At 33.6% G+C, this 24,508-nt stretch overlaps 1 protein-coding gene and 1 non-coding gene across 3 annotated transcripts in view; both read right to left on the reverse strand.

Moving 5' to 3' along the window:
* LOC127875196 (uncharacterized) overlaps positions 1–9,552 on the reverse strand; it is a 78,011-nt gene extending 68,459 nt beyond the window's left edge. The window contains exons 1-2 of one of the 2 annotated variants that reach the window (XR_008047322.1): positions 9,422–9,552; positions 1,503–7,362 (exon numbers count right to left, since the gene is read on the reverse strand). Coding sequence is in view for 1 of the 2 variants with exons in the window: in XM_052420049.1 (XP_052276009.1) it covers positions 5,780–7,348 (1,569 nt within the window). In the remaining variant the exon portion in view is untranslated. Of the gene's footprint in view, positions 1–1,025; positions 7,363–9,421 lie in introns of those variants that run through there. The other variant, XM_052420049.1, reaches the window with a different exon arrangement.
* A 5,798-nt stretch (positions 9,553–15,350) lies between these two features.
* Positions 15,351–15,432, reverse strand: Trnas-aga (transfer RNA serine (anticodon AGA)). Its single transcript has one exon. It is a non-coding gene; the product is annotated as a tRNA-Ser (tRNA).
* Between the last annotated feature and the right edge of the window lie 9,076 nt (positions 15,433–24,508).

Below are 24,508 nucleotides of genomic sequence, written 5' to 3' on the forward strand. Positions count from 1 at the left end.
CTTTGATCATTGCTTACAAAGCACAGTCCATACAATGCTCTCAATTTGTGAAGCGAACTTTTAAAGCTAGTCTCAACTGTTTTACTTAAAATTTCAAATATTTTCTCATCATAATGTGCGAAATATATTTTCTAAGCCGAAGTAATCAAGACAAGAACGTAAAGATTATGGTTTACTTCCATGTTTACAGTGTGAACGGTTTTATTGTGGAAATATCGTTGATACGCATGATCAGTTGTTTGCTAAGCATTCGACAATAGGAAGGTAAGATAACGACAAATGGCCAGATTTAGAATGCAAACTTCTCATATCTTTTAAGTAGTAACAACACTTCATAATATTACGTTAAAACTGGAAGAGAGATTGAACCGCAATTTAGACCGTTTAGAGGTAAAATAAGTAAGTAATAGACTGAAGGACAATAATTCTTATAAATTACTTAGATATGAACATCCCTTCGCAAATCATAGCTATTAATTGATGATTTGGCGGATGAGTTTGTCTGCAACAAACGAGCCTAATTGTTCGGCTTAAATGTACCAACATTATGGATACTTTGAAACCAATGTGCAACAAGGTAACAGAATACGTCTTTGCTCAAATTTAATATGTACGTGTATATTCTGTATAATGTACACTTGTCCATAATGAGAATTTTATGCGTAAACGACACTTATATGTTCCCGATATGTTAATATGCATTGTTTATGCCGAGTTTTCCTTAATACGTTATTTCCTAATTTCATCAAAACTACCAATAATCTCAATTGTAATCTGGAATGAGTAAGTATTTCCAGAACAGAACAAGTCTTAAAAATCTGTCGTATGTAATATAATGCGATGAACATATATATATTGTGACTACATTTGACCAAACATCAATTAACTAATAAAACCGTTTCAGTAAACATCGAAAAACAGTAAAACAACAACTGCTTAAGATTCGTTTGTGGAGAATGTAAGCTTGGACTATAAGCAGCTTCTAAAATGATTAAAACGTTCATACAGGTTTTGAGAAGTTTATTGAACAATAGATCAAAAAAGCCAAAAAGCCAAAGCTGACAAAAAAGCGTACAGTGTTTACAAAGTAAATAGTGGTGCTAATACAAAGTAATTATACGTTTATATTGCAACAATACATTCATTGACTACTAAATATTGGACTAAAGTATTAATAACTGTCGATAGTTTATCTATATTCAAATATGTGTAATTACGTCTAGTTGTAATAATGCTAGTTAATATATCAATCATCAATTTATCAAATATATTTATTGTACACATATAAGGTCTTAATATGAATACTGTAATTGTAGTAATAATAAATATTGTTATTATAATTATACTTAATTCTTAATTAAAGAAACAAAATTCATGTAATGCGGCACATGCTTATGATAGCCCTATACAAAGCAGTATATACATGTTTATAATTATATAACAATACTATAATATAGCTCACGAATGTAACAATAGAAATGTCATTAGCCCATGCTTGCTACCTAAACGAAACAAAATTACAGGCAGCCCAAAGGCTGATATTCGAACATGGTATCCGTACATAAACAAATATGATAAGCACTTAATAAACCATAAATATATTGCAAAATACATTGAAGCCATATTTTCGTAGAAAACATTTGTAAACAGGCACGATACATAAAAGTAACCTTCACTAAAAACATAATATTGGCACTTAATAAAAGATATTTTAATACACTTTTGACAGTAAATTTACATTGACCGGTTTACATATACATTAATCAAATCAAACATATGTATTACTATCCTCTACTACACATGATTTATAGATGCAATAGCATAATTTGAGTAGCAACGGTTTATTTTTAGTTGTTAGTCATTCAAGAAATTTGATAATGTAAGGTCGGTGTCTGTTATAAAATGGTATGTACTGACATCTTAATTCTGAATAAATCCTACACTATAAAACAACGTAATATTCATCTTCTTATGTAATACACATATTACACTTTCTTTTGCCTATATGATCGGGAACAGGTTGGGCCATCTCCCAATGTTTACATTTCATCTATTCGAAGAGCATCTTAATTTATTGTGCACAAATCTAGACAAAGTTGACATTTTTACATGGTAATGTTTTCATAAATTGACTCTGCTTTGTTTGAACAATTTTTCATCGCGGTTTTGAATACAATTGTCATTTAATCTCTACTTAGCATTTCAAATGAATACCTTATCCTGGCCAACATCTTGAAAAAGCCACACCTCGTAAAACCCTAAGTTACAAGACCTGTCCTTCAAAATGAATACCAAGTGATTTTATTAGGAGGGATATCCGTTATAAGTTTACGGGTTTGATAGCCATATTTACATGACTTACATGTAGAAAACTAACACACTTAAATTTAACAAAAAGAAAAAAGAGAAGTACGATTTTAAAAAAACATAAAATAAAAAGAGCATCCGTTATCGAACCATTTAAGTTATATGTGTTTACATCATAAAAGATGAGTTATGATTTTGTATTAAACAGCATATAAATAAATGAATAATACGTATATAAGTAATTATAAGTATAAACTATTTGTTTCATAATCAAACCAGTAAAACAATAAAAGAGAATAATTATTTTCCTTTTTAGAATCAGCTATCGTTTTAACAGTCCATTATATGTACAATTATATACATTTTTGAATAACAATATAAATATGAAAATAAAGAGTACATAACCTGTGAGACGCGATTGCTGAGGCACTACAATACTTTATGTATAAAATGAATGAGTAAGAGGCGAAGTATCTTATCTATTTTGTTTTTGTTTTCTGTCGTGTGAGTGGATTTTCAAAACAGGTCATCCACTCATCTGTGCAGTCTTTTAAAAGACACCCATTGATGGACACTATCGTCTAGAAATTACAGAGAAAAAATAAATCTCCCTGTTCAAATCAACCAACCATATATCATACCTTACTGCCCTTTGTCCTGAGATACAACGGGTAATTACACTTTCACCTCGCGATGTGGTCTTAGCGTAATCGATTTGTTACTAAATAGCCACGACACATTCCTTAGAAATTTCATTAATAAATTTAAAATACTTGAATGGACCTCATTCTCTGATCTTGCTGGGCTTTATTTTAGTTTTCTAACAGTAAATACTATTAACTTTCCAAAAAATAAAAAAGGAAATGAAAAAGAACTGAAATAATATTCGAAATGAACAAATTACAAGAATTTAATTTGTAAAACACAATAAAAATATACCTGTATTAAATACAATTTTTACTGAAATTAATGACATTAATCAAATTCATATTCTAACGCAATATTAAAACGAAAATATCGTTCAGATATTTGGAAGAGTATTTACAATATATAACAATAAACAATCGCATCAAAAAGCGCCAGAATGGAACAAAATAGAACGAGGGAGATACCTCGGAATTATACAAAAAGAAATTACTTTTTCATCGAAAAGATAGCTTACAGCGAGCCAAATGATGCGTCTAAACTCACTAAGAATGGTTGGATTTCTGGTATCATTGGTGGTTTGCCTATATTTGATGCTTGGAGAGTTAGGAAATACAGGAATATATACTGACCAATATGAAATTAGAATCTACAGTAGCTAAAAAGTTATGCTCAATGTTAAAGTTGATGCAAAAGTCTATTTGACCTTTGACCTTGAAGAATTTTATTGACCTGCCACCCGCCCAAATGCGCGGCTTTCTGAGACACGTATGCATGCCAAATATGAAGTTGCTATTTGCAATGGCTCAAAATTGATGGCCAATGTTTAAGTAAGACGCAAACTTTGATTAGACCTTTGACTTTGAAGGTTGACCTTGACCTGCCACCCCTCAATGTGGGGCTTCATAAGATACATATGCATACCAAATATGAAGTTGCTATCTGCAACGGCTCAAAAGTTATGGACAACTTTCAAAATGGACGCACACTTCGAGTTGACCTTGAAGGCTGACCTTGACCTGCCACCCGTAAAAAAGTGCGGCTCTCTGAGATACAAATGCATGCCAAATATGAAGTTGCTATCTGCAATGGCTCAAACGTTATGGCCAATATTAATGTTGGACGCAAACTTCGATTTGACCTTTGACCTTGAAGGATGACCAAGACCTTACTCTGTTACCCCTCAAAATGTACGGCTCCTTGAGATACATATGCATGCAAAATATGAAGTTGCTATTTGCAATGGCTCAAAAGATACGACAAATGTTAAAGTTTGACGCAAACCACGTACGGACGGAAAAACAAACAGACATGGAAAAAACAATGTATCCCCACCCCAAATTGAGGTTGGGAGTAGGTGGATATAATAAAAAGCATAGATTATGTTTGGGTTTCACTCTTTCCAATAGTAATTCTAAATTTGAGATACACAAATTGTGACCTTATATTAAAAGTGTAGGCTAGTTATATATGTAGCCACATATATCGTCGCTTTGCTTCCAAAGGCCCAAAACACTAGCTTGTGGCAAGCTAAAGTTATGTGCCTTTTAAAGCAAACCGACGACTTATTCAAATACATACTCATATACTTGTACACAATTATTTACATATAGTCAGGCAACAAGAATTGAAATTCTTTGAAAATGTGAATGTTGAAATATTTTAAGCAGGAAAAAGGAGACTAAAGGAGAATTTGATAAGCTGGAGCACATTTTATATTTATCTTATTTTCTTTTGTAAATGTCGCCTGACACAAAGGCAGCAGAAAACGTTTGTATTAGGAAAAGGGTTGATAAACACCTTAATTAGCTCTATCAGACATTGAGAGTGAGTTATATAAGCTTCAAGCTGCCGTTACGATCCAAGTGAAATAAATAAGTTTAACTAAATAAGCTCTAATATGAAATACTATGTTTGCGAACATAACTTGTAACGCACATACATGTATGTATAGTTACAACCCGGATCTGCTGATGCAACGTCCTTCTTGAAGAAAATAGACGATATATATTAAATGCCCCTATACCGCTTGAAATTTCGGACGATTTATTCTAACGTTCTAGCAGAACGATTCGCATCACGTGTTCAGCGATATAGGTCATGTGAAATGCAATTGAAAGACAATATCCAGAATAATCAGACCGCGGCGCTCTGTTGGTCGCGTGCAAGCGTTTGTGTAATGTTAAACCCTTAAACAAACGACACATTTCGGACCGTCACAAATTGAAAGAGAGTGCAGACGACAAATACAATTGTAAAATAATATGATGAAATTGATTTGGTAGGGTTGAGCAATTTCTCATTCATTACAATGTTTTTCAGAGTCGTCTACAACAAACTTATGAAACCTCAATATCGTTTGGTAAAAGGTTAAATGACACAAGGAGATTGGCTTTTTTAATCAGTTGTGTATATCTTGAATTGGGGTTTACATCGCGTAATAAAATTAAATAAGTTACATTGCATGCCCTGCTCATATGTGGTTGAGAAAGACCCGTTTATGAGCTGCTCATCATGGCTAGATAAAATGTTTAAGTAGAATCATCCACTTTCCTCATTTCAGCCGGGATACGTACATAGCTCGATTCATTTGACTATTTGTTAAACTGAAAAATGCTTTTGATTTCTTTTAATATTGTCAAATAAAATAGACTCGTGCGCATCTGGCACGAGTCTATTATATTACAGTTTCCTTTCGAGAAACTCATTTGCTACGCTCACTCGTTTCTTAAGCGGAAACCGAAGCGCACTCGAGCATTATTCCACGCTATTCAAAGCTGAACCATTGACTATCCTATAAATATAATCTCAGATTATGTGAATTGTTTTACAATTTAGTGTTGAAGATGTGAAGTGCAGGATTTTTTTTCCCGTCTACATTACATGTTCCGACAGCCAGAACCCCATCACTCGGTCTGTAGGCTACACACAGTGGAGATGATATTCCGTTTCTCTCTGTTAACACGGTACGGTGCGTTTTCCCGTCAGCAGCGATAGCTTCTATATTGTGACTTGCACCGCCACTTACAAGGATATTATTGTCTCCATCGACGAGTATTCCATTTGGGCATTTCAAGTCTTCTTTGTCAGAATACTGATAAAGGACTCCACCTTGACGATCTAAGCACGTAACAGTATGGCTTTTTATCTCAGAAATAAATACTCGATCACCTTTCGGGTTTACCCTCACCCTTATGCGGTCAGTGAACAAACGTTTTCCATCAACAACACCGAGTACTCTCTTCAGTTCCCCATTCCTGGTGAGAACACGAATTTCAGCATTATCAGGACTATCTCCACAACCAACAAATATCTCGCCGTTATTGTAATCCACTCCACAGCACGCAACCCCGATATTTAAAGTCTTCTTCCCAACCAACGAGTCAAGCACCTCAACGAATTGAAGCTGTTTCTTTTTCCCAAGAGAAACGATAATCTCTGAATCGAAAAATTTACATGCACGTACTGCTCTTATTTTCAAGCGGGACTTTTCTTGGAAGTTTCGGTCTAACAGTATCAGTCCATCGTTTTCACAAGCTAGTATAGCACGGCCATCCGATAGAAACACCACAGATTGCACCTTTTTACATCCGACATCATAATGTCTGGGATCAGATACATTCAATTTCAGTACTGAAGTAAGTGGTTGTTGTTTTCTTGGTCGATTGAGTCGTCCAAACGATTTGATATCTTTCATAGTGGATGAGAGTTTATCATCTGTGCTAAAGCTGATGTGGATATCGTTCATTTCATTTTGTAGAATGGTTAGCAAGTTTTCATATCCTGTCATCTCACCCTCTGTTTTCTTTAACCCAATAAACATGGCTTCTTTTTGTCCTGTTTTCTGGCATTCTTCTAATGACGCCAATTTCTCACGTATCTGGTGCAGTGTGGCGTCGGCTCCTATTAGATGATCGTCTATTTCATTGGAAATATTCGTTTCTAGATCCATGATTTCAGCTTTCATCTTCTCTTCAAGGCTATCTAGAATTTCATCAAATTCTCTGCGAACCCTTTTCATATCATCAAGGCATTTCTGCAGTTGTCCTTTAAGAGCTGTTTTGTCGTTTGTTCTTTTATTGTGTAGTCTCGCATAAGAGTTTTCCAGGTTTGTTAAATGATCCCAAATGCCGTCAAAAGCATGTTTTGGGTTATTGCTGGTAGTGTACGCGTCGATTTTGGTTGTATCACATATTCTGTGATCCGTCAATTTACATGTATTGCAGAACACAGCACTGTGAGCTTTGCAGAAATATTCAATTACCAGGCGGCGATGTTTGTCGCATTTCACTATCGAAGGCGTCACATGACTTTCATCGGAACTGGAGAGAAGCTCATCCCCAGCAAGGTCGCATTCGTCAGACCCTAAGTATAAGGACACATGTTTTGTCGCCATTTTCGGTATTTCAACTGAAATTATAATAAAAAGTCAGCGTCTTTAGAGGCAATATGTTGTGAATCGTGCACGGAAAAGCTTAAACATATTTAAGCCGAAATATAAATGACGACATAAATTAAATAAAACCCATCAAATAACATTGTGGTTGAAAGATCTTGATTTTTTCCGACGTTGTGGGAAATGTAATGCTGTCTGTTAAGTTGAGTGACTGCAAAGTTTTAGACAAAGTATGGATCAATTGAGGCTGGTCAATATTTAGTCGGATCAAAATTTCTTTAAGGAATCTGAAAGAGGTCTACCCAAATATTCCTTCCAAATTAAAAATGAACTCTGACAAGCAGAGTTTAAGAAAAAGATTTATTTAAATCCCACTATCAGCCATACAACTAAAATAAACATAATTGGACCCGTAGTTGTTTTAGGAGAAGTTGATTGAAAAAAAATTATGCACACTCTTGTCGACGCACGTACGACGGACAATGTGCCATGGCATAAGCCCCGATGAACTTCAGCCAGTGGAGCTAAAAGGTTTATAGATTCTTCCTTTTATGATGATTGTCAAATTTTTAAATTGTGGAATGATGCCCTTTGTCAATCCTTTAATATATCATGTGTACAATATAAAGAAGTGAAACTCCAGCTGCTGGAGCAGTATAGAATTAATATTATATACAATTAGTTGGTCCTTTATTTTAGGCAAGTGACCGATTGCCAAACCAGTACAAAACAGCACAAAACAGCACAATACAAAACAACATAAACACATATAAGAATAAAGCTTAGGTCACCGCATTGGAAAGGTCAATGCAAAGCATTGACAAAAAGCCGCAAAGAAAGCAAATATTGATAAAAGAAGATGTGAATGGTTCTTGATTGCTAATTTGAATCCATCAAATCAAAATTTCACATCTACCTCCCAGGAACGCTTGAAAAGTCCTGATATAGGACAAAACAACTATTGTCTCACAGGTAACAGGCGAGATTTTCAAACTAAATAACTGTAAATCAAACAATTGTTTGTTTGTAAGGACCGTGATTTCTCATACAAACATATTTAACTACACTGTTGAATAGTATTGCCGAGGTTGATTCGATTCTATAACATTTGTATTAAAATTTATATTGTACATGGTTCATTTTCAAGAAGTCAAGCTTGTGAAGTTGTTCGAGATATGTGTTCTTGGGCTATCCGTTCCTGCACCGAAGACAATCTTTAAAATGTCTTGATAACAAAACTACTGGGAAGCATTTAATCTCAAAGACAATGTCTTTCTTTTTCTACTCAGGTTTGTAAAGTCTCTAATTTCTACCAGTTTCTTAACGTTTTTTGTATATTTATGATGTCTGTCAATGATTTCAATAAGGAATTCAACACTGTACGGGTATGTCCTAAGGAGGCGAATTCTCTATCTCTCACAATACTTTTTTATGTTGTTTTCCCGATAGATGTCAAGCTTCGTTTTGAATTTGTATAAAGTAGAGGGTAAATACCTTTTGTTTGTTTTAAACTAGCCTGTGTCACATTGTATAATGTACTCATTGTAAAGCATCTGCAGAATACAACGGTTGAAAACGTGACAAAAAGAAAATTGCTCATTGGCAAATATGATGCTAAGCATAATTTTTGTCTTATTGTTGTACTCCATTAGAAGAAAACTCAATTCTAAAGTCATGACTCTTGAGCAAAACTTTACGTAATACTAGTAGTCTGGCCCCGAGGTTACAAAACTGTTTCCATGCTCAACTCAACGAGACACACGTTGCATCCGTCTCAAAAATGATTAAATGCCAATAATCTGTGTCATTTTATCCTTTAACTCTTTACCAAACGACACACGTTGGACTCTCCGATACTTAAAGGTGTTGAAGGCGACAACTAAAATTGTTACATAACATGAACAAATGTATTTGATAGGGAAGAAATCATTGAGATAAAAGGAGAACTTTCCTTTTAACACAATGATTTCTTAAGTCGTCTGCAACGGTCTCTTAAAATCCCGTGTAATCTCTGATACACTGTCATACTGGCGTAACCTTGATAAAATAGCAATATTTATTAATATTACCAACCTTGTACAAGTATAAAGTATATATCCTCTTTCAATCAACAAGTAATAAGAAAATAATGTTCACGGAAACAAAATCGAGTCCTCGTCCGACCACGGAAGTAAATAGACAATGAATTGGCAATGTTGTTAAGCGCATTACGATTGGCGATTGTTCGGTGTCATATAAACTCTGCTCTACGAGATACACAACGCACCTTGGACCCAACCGGCGTTTTATTGCAGAAAACAGTATACTTAGTACTTTTGGTGTGCAATGCTATACCCTCTAAAAGCATGAACATCATTTATTTGAAGACACAATTCTCTGTAGGGTCACTTGGTATGACTTTATTTAAGAATATTTCTGTGTGCATGTGGCAGGGAAAACATTGTTGTTTATTAGAAATTTACTCTTTTATCTGAAGGTTGGAGACTACTTGAGACTTTGGCAGATGGCGGGAAACCCTCATTAACTGGAGAGAAGCCGGTAAATAGATGGTCGTAAAACAGTGACTTTTGATTCGTGTCAAGTTCTTTCTTACCAATCGCGTGACCTATCTTTTTTATTGCTTAACTCACTTCGGCTTGGCATTCTCTTCGAGAAAAGAAAAGGTATGGTTATGAGGGTCTCTATTCGGTAAAGTTTGACTTTATCTTTCGTTAAGTTATTGCTTTTACATTGAATTTGTTAACGACATATTGTATTATATTGTTACCTGCATAAACCAGCATCTGGTATAACGTAGGTGCCATTTTGTTTTCGGACTTCTTTCGAACAAAATGGCCGCATTTAAGGAAAACAAAGTGCAATTTGCCAAATCATGTCCAATACAAGGATAGCGATACATAAAGTATGCAATGCAGTTAGGCTATAGATTGCCTCGAATATGATGAACTCTCGGTTCCGGGAATTGGAGAGGAACAAGGCAAATTTGGATATCTAAGTTCAGTAGTATTTTTGTTTTTCAACTTCTCCCCATGGTTCAAATTGTCGTCAGCAGTATTTCTATGAAACTTACAAAACATTTTTTTTCATAGCTATAGTGCTTTAGACATAGAACACAAAAGTTTCTTGGAGCAAGTTTGAGGTAAGCATTTATCCAACATTGTTAATACTTTTTTGTCAACACAGATGCACATTAACTTTCCATGGTCAGTTTCCAAAACTTTCCATGCCAACCATCTCAAGTATTATAATTGTCTGGTCAAAAGTACAAGTCCGTGGTCATCGTATTTTTTAAAGTATTCATTACATTTTCATAAAGCAAAACTATCAAACACTCACAGTTTAAAATAGTGTGGGAAATTATTTTTATCATTTTGTTGTAATCTTCTAAAACAACCCTATGGCCCAGCTGGACGAGACAAGAGTTGAAATTTAATGTCCATGTCCAACCAGATTGGTTTAACCTGGAAGTAAATTAGTTAAAGTCTTATTCATGAAAAAAGCAAAGAATTTTGAGTACTTATTCTTTGGAACCAAATATTGCCCATTAAAAAATCAGCTCAATATTGATGGAGTGTCTAAAGTTGGTTTATCCAATAATACAACCCCAACGAAGATATTGTTTAATCAAATTTAATATAAAAATAGCGTACATGTACATTTAGCTACAATGACATACCATTTTCATGTTACTGAGTACTCCTCAGAGCAAAATTTGTCGAAGAATGTAGCAGCACAAATGAAAATAAAAAACGCACTTGATTACATGTACTTTCTTTTGATGCAAATGCATTCTTATTATTAAGTTTAACTGACATGTGATATTTTTACTCAACCGATAATTATTTAAAATGTGAACACGTGCAAAATAATATGAGTAAACCTAGAAAAAAAACAGTTGCTATTTTTTCTTTAAGTTTATTTCCTTTAAATCTTTGAATTAATAAATGTTGCACTGAGAGACTAAATTAGTATTTAAGGTATATTGAAATTACCTAAGTAAAATAATTAATGCAATATTTTGTGAACTTTGTTTAAAATTTTACAGAAGGCAGCCAATGCAATGTAAAAGCAATACTATTGGCGCTTGTTTTTAGTGTAAATATGTAATATTCTCTGAAGTCTAGGAATAAATTTACACACGGTATTTAATTTACTATTAATTTGGTTATGGCATTTGGGTTTCTGATAACACATTGATCAGCCTCTGTCCACTATTGTTTTTTGGAAAATCCAGACAGAATGTAAGAACCCCAGAATGAAACTCAAAGCATGTAAACAACAGTTACATTGACCCTGAATAGACTACATTAGTATTGTTAAACTAGGTTGTAATAGTATTACATCAAAAATAAGACTAATAAATAAACCAATGAATATTTGTAAAAAAACAACAACAACTGCATTTACACAGTCATTTCTTAGTTTACAAAATTTATATCACCCTCTTGTAAATTTTCGTTTAAATTGATTGCAATTTTAAGTAACTGTAACTTAAGTGAAATACATTTTTAATTAAAAAGGTGAATTACATGTAGGTGATTCCCTGTATCAATATTTTCTTACTATTGGCATAAGTGATAACGCTGTGACTCATGGTAACAAACTGAAGTAATAAAAGTCTTTCAATCTAGGTAAGTGACCAGGTAACACAATCATGTTTGACAGTTATTATTTACTTAAGGCTATACACACTTTTTCTTTAAATATATAATTATTTTGGTTGGTAAAGCAGATTATTGATTTTCCAGCACTGAGCAGGATTTCCTAATATAGGTCTCACAAGACTAGTACAAAAACAATGTGTTGATGTTGAATCTGAACACATGTAAGAAAAGAACAAAATATACAAGTATTTATACAATAGCAATAATAAGAAATAAGAGTATGCTCCATAGAAAAGTTCATATATTAAACTAACATTTGAAATTTAACACACATCATTTATTTGAATTGTAATGCTTATCAAGCCTTAACACTGTGTATGTACATTTATGGACAATGTAGCCATTTTTCATTATAGTAAACCAACATCATATGTAAAAGTAATTGCAATAGAAAAGTATTTATGAAATTCATTATTGTGTTTACATGTATACAGTACAAAAAGCTGTTGTTAAGTGGCAAAGCACATTAAACATTTTATTGTAATGAAGTTAATAAAGACATGCATGGGGATTTTTGATGAATAGATTAAGTGTTTGTATATGGTTTTACATTTCTATATTTTTTATGTAAGCATATTTAATTCACAAGACTACAGCAACTATAATTGCTCAAAACACCAGATTTTGGCCTAGATCAAAGAAAAAATAAGTTGTAATTGTCAATGAATGGTTATACAATTTAAACTATTCTACTACCATATTTACTACCACTGTTATTAAGTGTATTTTCTTTTTAATAATTATAATATATTCAACCAAATAGACATACATGTAATCTAACTATAGGAATTAAAATTATTATTTAAAGATTGTTATTAACCATTGCAAATACTGATATGATATCATTTATTTACATAATACTATCATATCTAATAATAATAATAATAATAATAATTGAATCGATGTAATATCGTGAATATTACAGCACTGAACATAAAATCTTGTTTCACTTTCAGTTTGGCCTATTTGTAAACACAGCATAGTAATCTACATTTATAAGAATAATTCTAACATTTGTTTCGTTCAAAGACAGTGATGTTCTATGATATAGAGAATACTTGTTCATGTCAGTGTAAGATCGTTTGTTATTACATGAGTGATCATAGAAAATATTATTTTTCTATGATCACGAATGAAATAACAAACGATCTTTCACTGACATGAACACATTTTCTGTTTCGTTTATGCCCCTCTTTCAAGAAAATATTTAACAGCTGTTTCTCTTTCGCTGAAAGTTACCCTTTCTCGGAGTTTCTCCCGTGGCGTGCCTCAAAACATTTCAAAACACAAAATGACGTCATTAGTGTGACGAAATTACGTCATTATACCAGTGAAATTCTCCAGTTAAACTCTTTTACAATGTAAATAAACGGTGAAAAAGCATAAAATACAAATATAAATTGTTGGATTCGGTGGAATGTCGATTTTAATTCACTCGTGATCATAGAAAATATATATAACATTATTTATAATAATCTAAAAAAAGAAAAAGGAGTTCCGAAAATGTGTTCTTTTCACCGATGAAAATGTGTTCATTTCACTGCTGTTCTTTCACTGCAGAAATGTCATATTTTATCATTAGGTATAAAAGAAAGTTCAATATATTCATTCAAATAAAATGTCTTAACCTAGTTTTACAATTATGTCGGATAAAGTATTTAGCTACTTCAGTCTGCGTCAAAGCCAAGATGGTGGGCGTTAGGTACGAGTCCACTCTTTACGGAGACTCCGGAGATTGACGAAATGTTACGATTGATAGACAACGGTTATCCGATAAATCAAGCTATCTGATAGGTTTAAATACTTTTTTTCCGGATAAATGTCAGGTTCAATTAAGCGTTATTGTTAACCTGATTTGACGTCATTTGTGATAACGCTTATTCTATCATTCAAAAGAAAACGTAAATATCGAAATCTAGAAATACATGAGATATTAAATGGTTCAGTTTTGAATAGCGTGAAATGATGCACGAGTGCGCTTCGCTTTCCTCATAAAAACGAGTGAGATTAGCGTACGAGTGTCTTGCTAAATGGCGTCGTAAAGCGTTTCTTGTAGATAAAGGGTTCACCGTTTACTCCATAGGACACAGGAATCAATCCTAACGCATGTCATAATTATTGTCACAAAAGCAGATATTACTCATAACGATGGCGCCTTGTTTGCTTGATTTAAATTGTATTACAGAATAAGTATTTCAAATTTTGGAAGTGATTGATCACTAATGTCGATATTGAGATATCCGGTTGTTTGACCTATCAAGGATTACGAGGTAACAGTAGTATATCAACACAAACGTGTACTGGAACAGAATGTTCCAAATATTGGGTCGTTCTGGGAGCGAGATAATTAAACTTTTCATCATACTCAACTCAACAAAACAGTGTCATTTATCACGTTCAAAAATGCTAAAATCCCAACAATTGTTGGTATTTTAGCATTTGTAAGCATAATCAATTGAGATGAGGAGGCTAAAAGGTGTATAACCTCGTTGACGGAATGGACAAATCGACTTGCTTTATTCGAAGAGGACGTAACCTCAACGTGTGATAATCTGACTTTACATCATTTTCGAAGGAACACAACGATCTGTTCTGGAACTTGTACTATTATGGGAGGGACTAGATATATGAATTTAGTCCTTTCCCTGCTTAAGGTAGCGCACCCCTAATGAGCACATATCCAAATATAATCTAATTAATTATTTTCTTAATCAGCATCATTTCACGGAACTACATGCAAATTTGTAGGTAGGCTTTCCATGCTTTTTTTAAAATATACCGATTTTTTTCAAAACCACCCCCACGCTCGGCTTTTGTCCAGTTTATTTACCCTGGGGTATATAAAAGTTCCATAATTTATTAAAATTTCCAAATACGGGCATGCAGTTGGTGTGTACAGATGCAGTAAAGGTGTTTAAAGTTTAAACAAGATGAAATAAGTATTCTTTTACAGACATTTATGTTTTACAAATTTTTATCTATGGAAGAGCGCCATGAAATGTAAGTGATTTCAGCCAAGTAAAAATTGGGTCGGTTAAAAACAAAGTGTCATAAAATTTAAAATAGTATCATTTAAGTTATATTTTTAATTTAGTTTTTAAAAATACCAAGAAATAGACAGATTTACCGTTTACTTTTTGAAATAAAAATAAAAATGCAACATGCATCATTCGTATTTTCAACAGTAAATCACACAATTTAGCCATAACATTGTTTTAATTTTAAAAATTGAAGGATGTGCATAAACATTTCAACATATTTAACAATAAACATAGCTTATATGCTATATTAAATCAAATTACGTTAGAAAAGAAATAAAACGCGTCGCAAAACGTATGCGATGTCGGCAGGATTCGAACCTGCGCTGGAAGATCCCAAAAGATTTCTAGTCCATCGCCTTAACCACTCGGCCACGACAACTTCGCATTAGTGCAAGCTTAAATTAGATATCCATCAGTAAACAGGTACAAAAGCTCTTCGATCTTTGAAGAAATCGCGAAATCGTTTTTTTCAGATGATATTTGGATCAAGGTCAATATTTATTGTGCAAATAATGTATTCTAAACGAATTACGTAAACATATATCAAAATTCGAAGTTTAAAAAAAAATAAAATGCATCTCTCGGAAATAACCGATCATTGAAGATCGGCAATGATCGTAAAATAAATCGCGGGAAATCATTAGGGGTGGGCTACCTTAAATCTGATTTAAAGTCGACTATTACAAAATTATTATTTTTTGTCAAATAACATGTGCATAAGCAAGAACAAAGTTATATAATGCAGCAATAATAATGTCAAAAACATATTATACAAGATATGCTAGTTTTAATATATTTTTGACCTTGTATTTTTCTTTACATTTAAAAGTTGTTGGTTTGTGGGTTTTTTGTTTTGTTTGTTTGTGATAAATGTTATATATATATATATATATATATATATATATATATATATATATATATATATATATATATATATATATATATATATATATAATTAAAACTATAGTTGAGTCGCATAAAGTGGAGTAGATAAACAACTGGACTAGATTATGAAAGTTTAATGTGTTTCCATTTTTTTTTCAAAAATATGAAGAGTATCGTTGTTGAGGGCTATTTCTTTTTCAATTTGGATCTTTAGTTTTAAATAATTTATAAAAAAGTTCAAAGTGGGTGTTTGTTGTTTTTGTTTCATGCTGAATATGAAATATTTCATGAATATAATAATGTAGTTCACAGTGTTATTAATTTGTGGTATTTTAAAAGTATTTACACCAAAACTGATATGTTAAGAGAGGCAGTTTTACTTTTATTTGTTGTTTCTCTAGAAATGTTGTCAATTGGTTCCATAGAGTTTGAATATGTTTACACTTCCAGAAAAGGTGTTCTATTGTTTCAATATGTTCGCAGCATATGCACTTAAACATATATTTATTTGTAGCTATGATTCTATAGACATATTTATATTGAAACAATTTTAGTGTGGTATCTATAGTTGTTTTATATGGCATGGTAAATATTTGTTTCCAATTTAATTCATGTTCTCGAAGAAGGATTTGCCATTTATTTTGAATTTTGGAGTTTTCTACAGGGTTTTTAATTTGTAGTGTGTAAAATATTTTGTTCGTTTTGTTTTGTTTTGCAAGTATGTTTTCTACGAATGATGTTTGAGTACATGGTGTGTTATTTGTATTGGTTATAGATTTAATATGCATGGGTATGTTTTTTATTAATGTGTAATACATAAGGAAATTGCTTGAAGGTATTCCGTATATGTACCATATATTATCAAAAGAATAGTCCTTCATTCTGTAATCATACAATTGGTCGAAATATTTAATGTTTCGTTCAAACCAATGTTTATAGAAAAACGTTTTATTGTTTGAAGTTATGTTTTTATTGTTCCATAAAATAGTTTTACTGTTGGTTTGGGTTTCTAGATTATGCGTAACATTACTCAATGCCGATAGAACACTAGATAGAAATATGTTTTTGTTTGCAATTTCATGTAAAATAGTATTGCTGATGTTACATTCAAAAAGTAAGGAATCACCATATTTTTTAGAATTTTCTGGTAGAATAATTTCCATTTACTCGTATTGGTATTATCTAGGTATCTTTTAACCAAGCTGCATTTGATTGCATTCATGAATGAATCAATGTCCGTTAATTGAATACCTCCATTTTCGACAGATTGAATTCGTTTAATTTTATCAGGTTTTCCGTCCCATATGAAATTAAATATTGCTGATTTTATATCGTTAATAATATCATTTGGTGGATTTGGGAGAACTGTTAGTACATACATTAACTTAGGCAGTGCAAACGTTTTTAACGCAGTGTTTTTTTCCGATTAGTGTAAGTTTACGGTGTAACCATGATTTTAAGCAGTTTTTAAATTTCTGTAATTTAGGCAGTATGTTTTTAGAACTGTTTCATTTTTATTATTTGTAAATGTAATTCCTAACGTGGTGGCTTCATCTGATGTCCAATTGAATTTCATTTCTTTTTTTTATGGACATTACTTTGTTTTAAATTACCTACTCGTAGCACAGTACATTTACTTTTGTTCAGTTTAAGACCTGATGTCATTCCGAAAAGGGTTAGCGACTCTATTAGGTGATGGAATGAGTCACTATTGTCATTTAAGATATAAGTTGCATCGTCAGCAAATAGGGACTGTTTGATCTCGTCGTCAGGTTCTAACGATATGCAATTTATATGTTTATTTGATTGGATGTGATGTGATAGATACTCGATGCATATAATAAATAGCGATGATGAAAGTGGACATCCTTGTCGAACCCCTCGTGCAATGTTAAAACTGTTTAAAAGAAGCCATTGTTAATGATTATACTGTTAATATCGGTATAGAACAGTTTGACCCATTGAATGAGACACCAAAATTCATATTTTCTAAGCAAGAGAACGTAAATAAATGATCAAGTGAATCAAATGCCTTTTCAAAGTCTGCAAAGAATCTTAGACCAGAATTATTTGAATTGTTGAAATAGTTTATGCATTCTTGTATAAGACGAACGTTTTCCCCCAATGTAACGTCCTGTAATGAAACCAGATTGAGATCTTGAAATGATTGATGGTAATTTTTTTTATAATTTTTTTTGCTATACTTTTAGTTCCTATTGGGCGCCAGTTTGACAAGGATTCTAAGTTAGTTCCGGGTTTCGGAATGAGTGATATTATACTTTGTTTTTGCAACGCGGTTAAACTTCCGTTGTTAAATGGATAATTTAGTGAATTAGTTAAATGTGTTTTAATATCGTTGCAAAATATTGTATAAAACTCGATAGTGATGCCATCAGATCCTGGGCTTTTGTTGTTTTGCATTTCTTTAAGAGCTAAACCACATTCATATTCAGACAGTAATCCGTTACATAATAGTTTTTCCTCTTCATTTAAAGCATGATCTGTATTTTTAAATGGTGTTATTTTCGACATTCTTTCGTTTGTAGAGGTTTTCGAAAAATATACGTTCTTCTAGTATTTGATTTCTGTTTGTTATGTCTTTGCCATTTACTACTAGTTTGTGTACCGTTTTTTGTTCGCTTCTACGTTTTTCAATATTGCAAAGTATTTTGTATTTTTTTCATTGTGTTCAACATGCTGTGCCCGCGCTCGAAGTATTATGCCATTGAGGTGTGTATGATAGATTCCTTCTAATATTTGTTTTTTTTTAAGTAATTTCATTTTCAATGGCGGTGATATCATTTGTGTTTGTTTCATGCAATTATTTCTCAAGTGTTTCAATGATTTTCAATGATTGTATATACATATATTTATTAATTATACATTTTTTCGTTGCCTTAACTATTATGTACATAAGCATGATAAAAACTAGATCAAACCAATCAGTTATAAATGTTAAACATAGTTTACAGAGCATTTATACGGTCAAAAGCCCGCAAAGCGGGCGTTGACCGTTCATACATATGGCAATTTAGACATAAAATTACACCTAGGGATGCATCTAAAAAAAAATTGCCACGCGACATATATTTTCGCGATGCTATTTATGACCTAGAGCAAATCAAAAACACGTTGACATATGCTAAATCACATGTAAAAACATACCTCAGGAAAAAGTATATAACTGACATCATAATTGTGTAGCGCATCGCACTTAATACTTCGCATTATATGATTTTCTCCGCTACATTAGACCGTTTCAGAATTAAGATTACACAATTATCTCCCCTATATACTCATCTTATTCATTTTCTGTCTCATAGACTTGTTCACTACATATAGTGACAGTCATTACCAACACACAATTTCGGTAAATATAACCCGTCTAAAATGTTTTGCCCGATTCTTCGATTTCTTTCGAATTTATTTGCTTTGATCTTTTCGATATCTTATTGTTATTATTATCCTGACAAATCACAAACGCTTGTCAAAAAAAGTATTTGTTTTACACATTAAAGTTGGCATCTGTATTCTCGCAGTATTCTCGCGGTATTTCAATAACGACACCTTACTGTTAACTTGTCAGAATTCGTGACGCATTTTCCATTCGCTTTCAGACAGCAGTTTTACATGGGATCATGAGCAATATTCTGGTAAGTTGTGGATGTTATCCATCAGAAATACAATTATTCACAAAATTTAACGATATTCCGATTTAACTTTTTAGTCTTTTAGCTTATTTTCAACGTATTTACACCTCGTCTGCTCGCACTTGGCCGATATCCCGAAAGTTTACATATCACTATATAAAGTTTAGGCCTAAAACCACAAAATCTAATACCGTTGGATTTTCGTACCGAAATTTTTCGTAACAAATCTTCCAGATTCGAACTAAAAAAACCCAACAACAGGACATTTAGAAATTGTCTGCATTATTAATCCAATTTTAAAGATTTAAGTTGGTTTTCCGGTTTTAGAAGCTGTTTGCCAAGGCAAGAGCTGGGCTGCCGCATCACACAACTCCAGCCATTCTATTAAGCAAAACTGACAGTTTTGGTTTCCAGAAATAAACAAGGCAGGGATTCCTAAACTATCGATATGTTTCCAAGCTATACACACAGTTATTTGCTGTGGTGATCTTATTATTTATTGGTTCTGTTAGTGTACTTGGATGGAACATGTGTGAACTTTTATAGAACTTTGAAAAGTCAATATCTGTATATCTATAAACAAAAATCAGCAATGGCATTATAAGATCAGATGTGCAAACATTGTCAAAGGGTTGTTATATTAACAATTTGAAGGCAATGATGCTGAAGAAATATGAAGGTTCCCTTGCAAATTTAGTCTGAATATCGACAAGTGTCTGCCAGTAAATGTCAAACTAGTAATACAAAACTTACCACAAGTATATAAAAGAACTAAGTACCTGTTGTGATCATTTTTAGTAAGATAGTGTAATTCTAAACAGTAGCAAATAACTTGTTTAGTTAGTGCATAATGCCATTAATATGATTTCCTTTATATTGTGTAACAAGAGCACCGCATAACGGGTGCCACGCTCTGCTGCGAAAGCTTGTTAGAATTTTTTCTTTTTTTTAGAGGTCTCAGTGACCTTGACCTTTGACCTAGTGCCCCAAAATAGGTGTGGCGTGTAGAACTCATTAAGGTGCATCTACATATGAAATTTCAAAGTTGTAGGTGGAAGATCTTTGATTTTAGAGCCAATGTAAAGGTTTTATCACGACGCCGGCGGACGTCGGACAGCGGACGTCGAACGGCGGACGACGAGCAGGCTTTGACAATACATCGGGTTTTCTCCGAAAACAGCCTCGCTAATTAATAAATTTGTTGTTACATGTTGTTCCATGAAAAATGTTTTATGCGTTAGTACAAAATCAGTATGGTTATCCCCACGCTTTTCGGAGAAAAAGTGGGGATATTGTGGTAATCTCCGTTTTCCGTCCGTCCGTCCTGGCCACTATCTCCTCCTACACTTTAAGCACTAGAACCTTGAAACTTACACACCTGGACTAGAAACTAGAAACTTACACACAAGGTAGCTATGGGCATATGTGCGACCCTGTACTATTTGGGATTTTGATCTGACCCCTGGGTCAAAAGTTATGGGGGTTTGGGTTGAGCCGGGTCAGAGATTTTACTCATTTTTATGTTATTTTACATTAACTTCTTCATTTCTACACCGATTTACTTCAAATTGATATTGAGCAGCTCTTATGACAATACAGTCAATCTCAACTATGCATGGCCCCAATACCAACACTGGGGCGCCCCGCCCACATAGACCACACCCACCCAAAATTGCCTTTTACTATAATTTCTTCATTTCTACACCGATTCACTTCAAATTGATACTGAGCCTCACTTATGACAATACGGTCAATCTCAACTATGCATGGCCCCAATACCAACCCTGGGGCGCCCCGCCCACATAGACCACACACACCCAAAATTGCCTTTTTAGTATAATTTCTTCATTTCTACACTGATTCCCTTCAACTTGATACTGAACTTCTCTTTATGACAATATGTTCAATCTCAATTATGCATAGCCCCATTACCAACCCTGGGGCGCCCCTGGGTCAAACATGCGGCATGGGGATACGCGTCGGCCTCTGCAGAGCCATTTCTAGATAATTTTGTAAAAGGTTATAAAATGATACTTCATTGATTCCACAGTTTTGCAAAAGATAACATCACTTTGGAATTTCATATACGAAAATATTCTTGTAAGTTGATGACAGTGTTTTAGTATTACTGATTGTGTAACTATTATTTTATGTGCAAATAAATGATGTGAAGCGTTTCCTATCTCCACACAATACCACACACCTTTTTATATATGTACTGAATATATATACTAACGTCATTTACATGCTTCTGCTAGCCGCTTACCCAAGAAAGACAATGACTTCTTTAGCATAAGAATTCCCGGGTACATTTCAGTAAATTTTCCGTACGAGGTGTACATTTAAGTATACTTTAGAGTACCCCCAGGTACATTTAAGTAGTACCCGAACCAACAATATATATACACAAATATATACATATATATATACACATATAATAAACATAAGCATCAAAGCCTCTGAGAAAAAATTTCTTTCGATAAACGAAACACAAGAGATCGTTTCAACGGCCATAGTTTAGAATATATTGACCAATGCTTTTTATTGTGTTTATATGTGAATGCATAACTATACATTCGCTATGCATAGGATTTTTGTGGTTGTTGAAAAGGTTTATCGCAAAGTAAATTGTACTTCGAGTTGTAAAATGCTACCACGTTTGTTACTTGGATACAAAAATATGTGTATTATGCTGCATTACACTTTACGTAAGTCTATTTAAACAGGCTATTTTAAAAACTCTGAAAAAATAATACCACGTGCAATAATAAGTTTAATTTAAATCATTTAAACATATTCAAAAAATAGATTTTGTCTTTTTTATATTATCGATGGTATGAAAGGTCGTACAAGAGTATTTTTACACTCAACTATACTGACAGAGAACAAAAACAGTACGCGCGCATAGTGCCTGAGGCAAAAAAAGAAGGTGTTACTCAAGCGAGACTATTATTAATAGTGCGTTACACTGTGACTATTACAAATTTGCTACACGTGTGGATGAGTTACACTATACGTTATTTCGCATACACGCCTTTGTTTGTCTAAAGTTTGAAGCCAATCAACAACGTAGTACTACGAATGTTTTTCCCGCTTTTCTGGAAGACCTCTGCTTTTGAAAAAAGTGTTTATCTTCGTCGGCACACTATCTTGCTATAGAACGTCTTCAATTGCTGTCGGTACACAGGGTCAAAGATCATATAGACGAAAGAATTAGACACATTATTAAGATATAAGAAGCAGCGTGCTATTTCTACTGGATATTTCATTCCTTCGGCATCGGATTGTGCGGCCCAACGCATGAGTGGGTAGAGCACAAAACTGCATACGTAGAGAGCCGTTACAACGGTAAACATGTATATCGGCCGTTTGATCTTATTGAATTTTTTAATTTCCTTCTCTTTTAACGGAACGTGTGAAGTGCCCTTGTAATTATTGTCGAAGGCCTTCAAGATTTCAGTTTCATTTTCGGAACTAACCTCGTCCTCTTCATTACTTGTGGCCGTTGTTTGGAACTGTATGCTCTCTGATTGGTCACTCATGCCTTCTGATTCTTTGTTGGTCATTCCTTTGGCCGCCATTTCGATTTCTTGTCCTCGTAATTGTTCGGTCTCACCACCTGGTTCCGTGTCCTGGCATGGTCCCATAGCTATGGGGCAGCTCTGCTTTCTGTTGATAATGTTGGCCTGATGTTGCCGAAGTCGTACAACGATGAGGACGTAAAGTACTATCAATGACGAGCATGCGGTAATACCAACAGTCAGCAAAATTCCGTAATAACTTTTTACAAAAAGCGAGCCCCGGTATTCCTTTGTCTCTAAACATTGGTAGGCGTCTGGGTGTATTTCTGAAACTTCTGTGCTAGCAAATATGATAAGCACAGGGATAGCAGAACAAGCAGCTAACAATGCTATTATAACACACACTATTTTGGCAGCTTTTACGGTTATTTGGTATCCAAACGGCTTGCACAGGTGCTGGTACCGGTCCACTGCAATGGCCAGGAGGGAAAACGCTTCACCCGAAAACATCACGTTGGTAATATAAATCCCAAGTCGACATAAAGGGTCAAAGTTTTTGGTAACTTTCATTGGAATGGAAAAGTTGATCATAATTGCTGGAAAGACAATCAAGCATGTACTCAAATCCACAGCTGCGAGAAAGAGGGTAAACACTCGAGTTGAGTTCTTTGGTTTTTTAAAGAAGTAAAAATGCAGGATTTGAATGTTTCCGAAAATGCCTGGCAAAAATAGAATCACTAAGACGATAACATTTCCAAGATGCAGTTTGGCATATTCGTAATTCACCTCATCGAGGCTAGACATCCTGTTGATATTAGGCGATGGACCGTTCTTTAAAATGTCACATTTAACTCAAAGTAAGAACGTTCATGCGTGTTGACATGATGTCATGTATGATAAGTTAAGTGTCGAATTCAGTTTTTATATCCCGTTTTGCCTTCGGTCTTACAAAACATACCGTAACCACGTATTTCCAATCTTGATGTAAACTCGCACAAATCAATTCTTATCCCAGACACAACCACTCATACTACAACGGCTTACAGATAAATTCCCCAAGTAACGCACATGTACTAATATAGGCGGATGTCGGATAATTACTACTTAATATGAAACAATGGTCAGGTCGAGGGCCCCTATGTAGTGTGATTCTATTATGAAATAGAATAATTTCCTTTAAAATCCATTACTTCATAGAAAATTATTTGATACTTTGAATTCAGGCAACTCCTGACGAGAATGACGAATACGTTTTGAATATTTGTTAAAAATGACGCTTCCTTTTAAAGGGACTGTCAACCACGAATGACGATAAAAGAAAAGTTCTAAAATACGTATTTTTTACAATTATTAGTTTCATTGATAAAAATATCACAACTGGTATATTTTATGACTTGAA

Source organism: Dreissena polymorpha, chromosome 3, assembly GCF_020536995.1.
Source record: "Dreissena polymorpha isolate Duluth1 chromosome 3, UMN_Dpol_1.0, whole genome shotgun sequence".
Lineage (NCBI taxonomy): Eukaryota > Metazoa > Mollusca > Bivalvia > Myida > Dreissenidae > Dreissena > Dreissena polymorpha.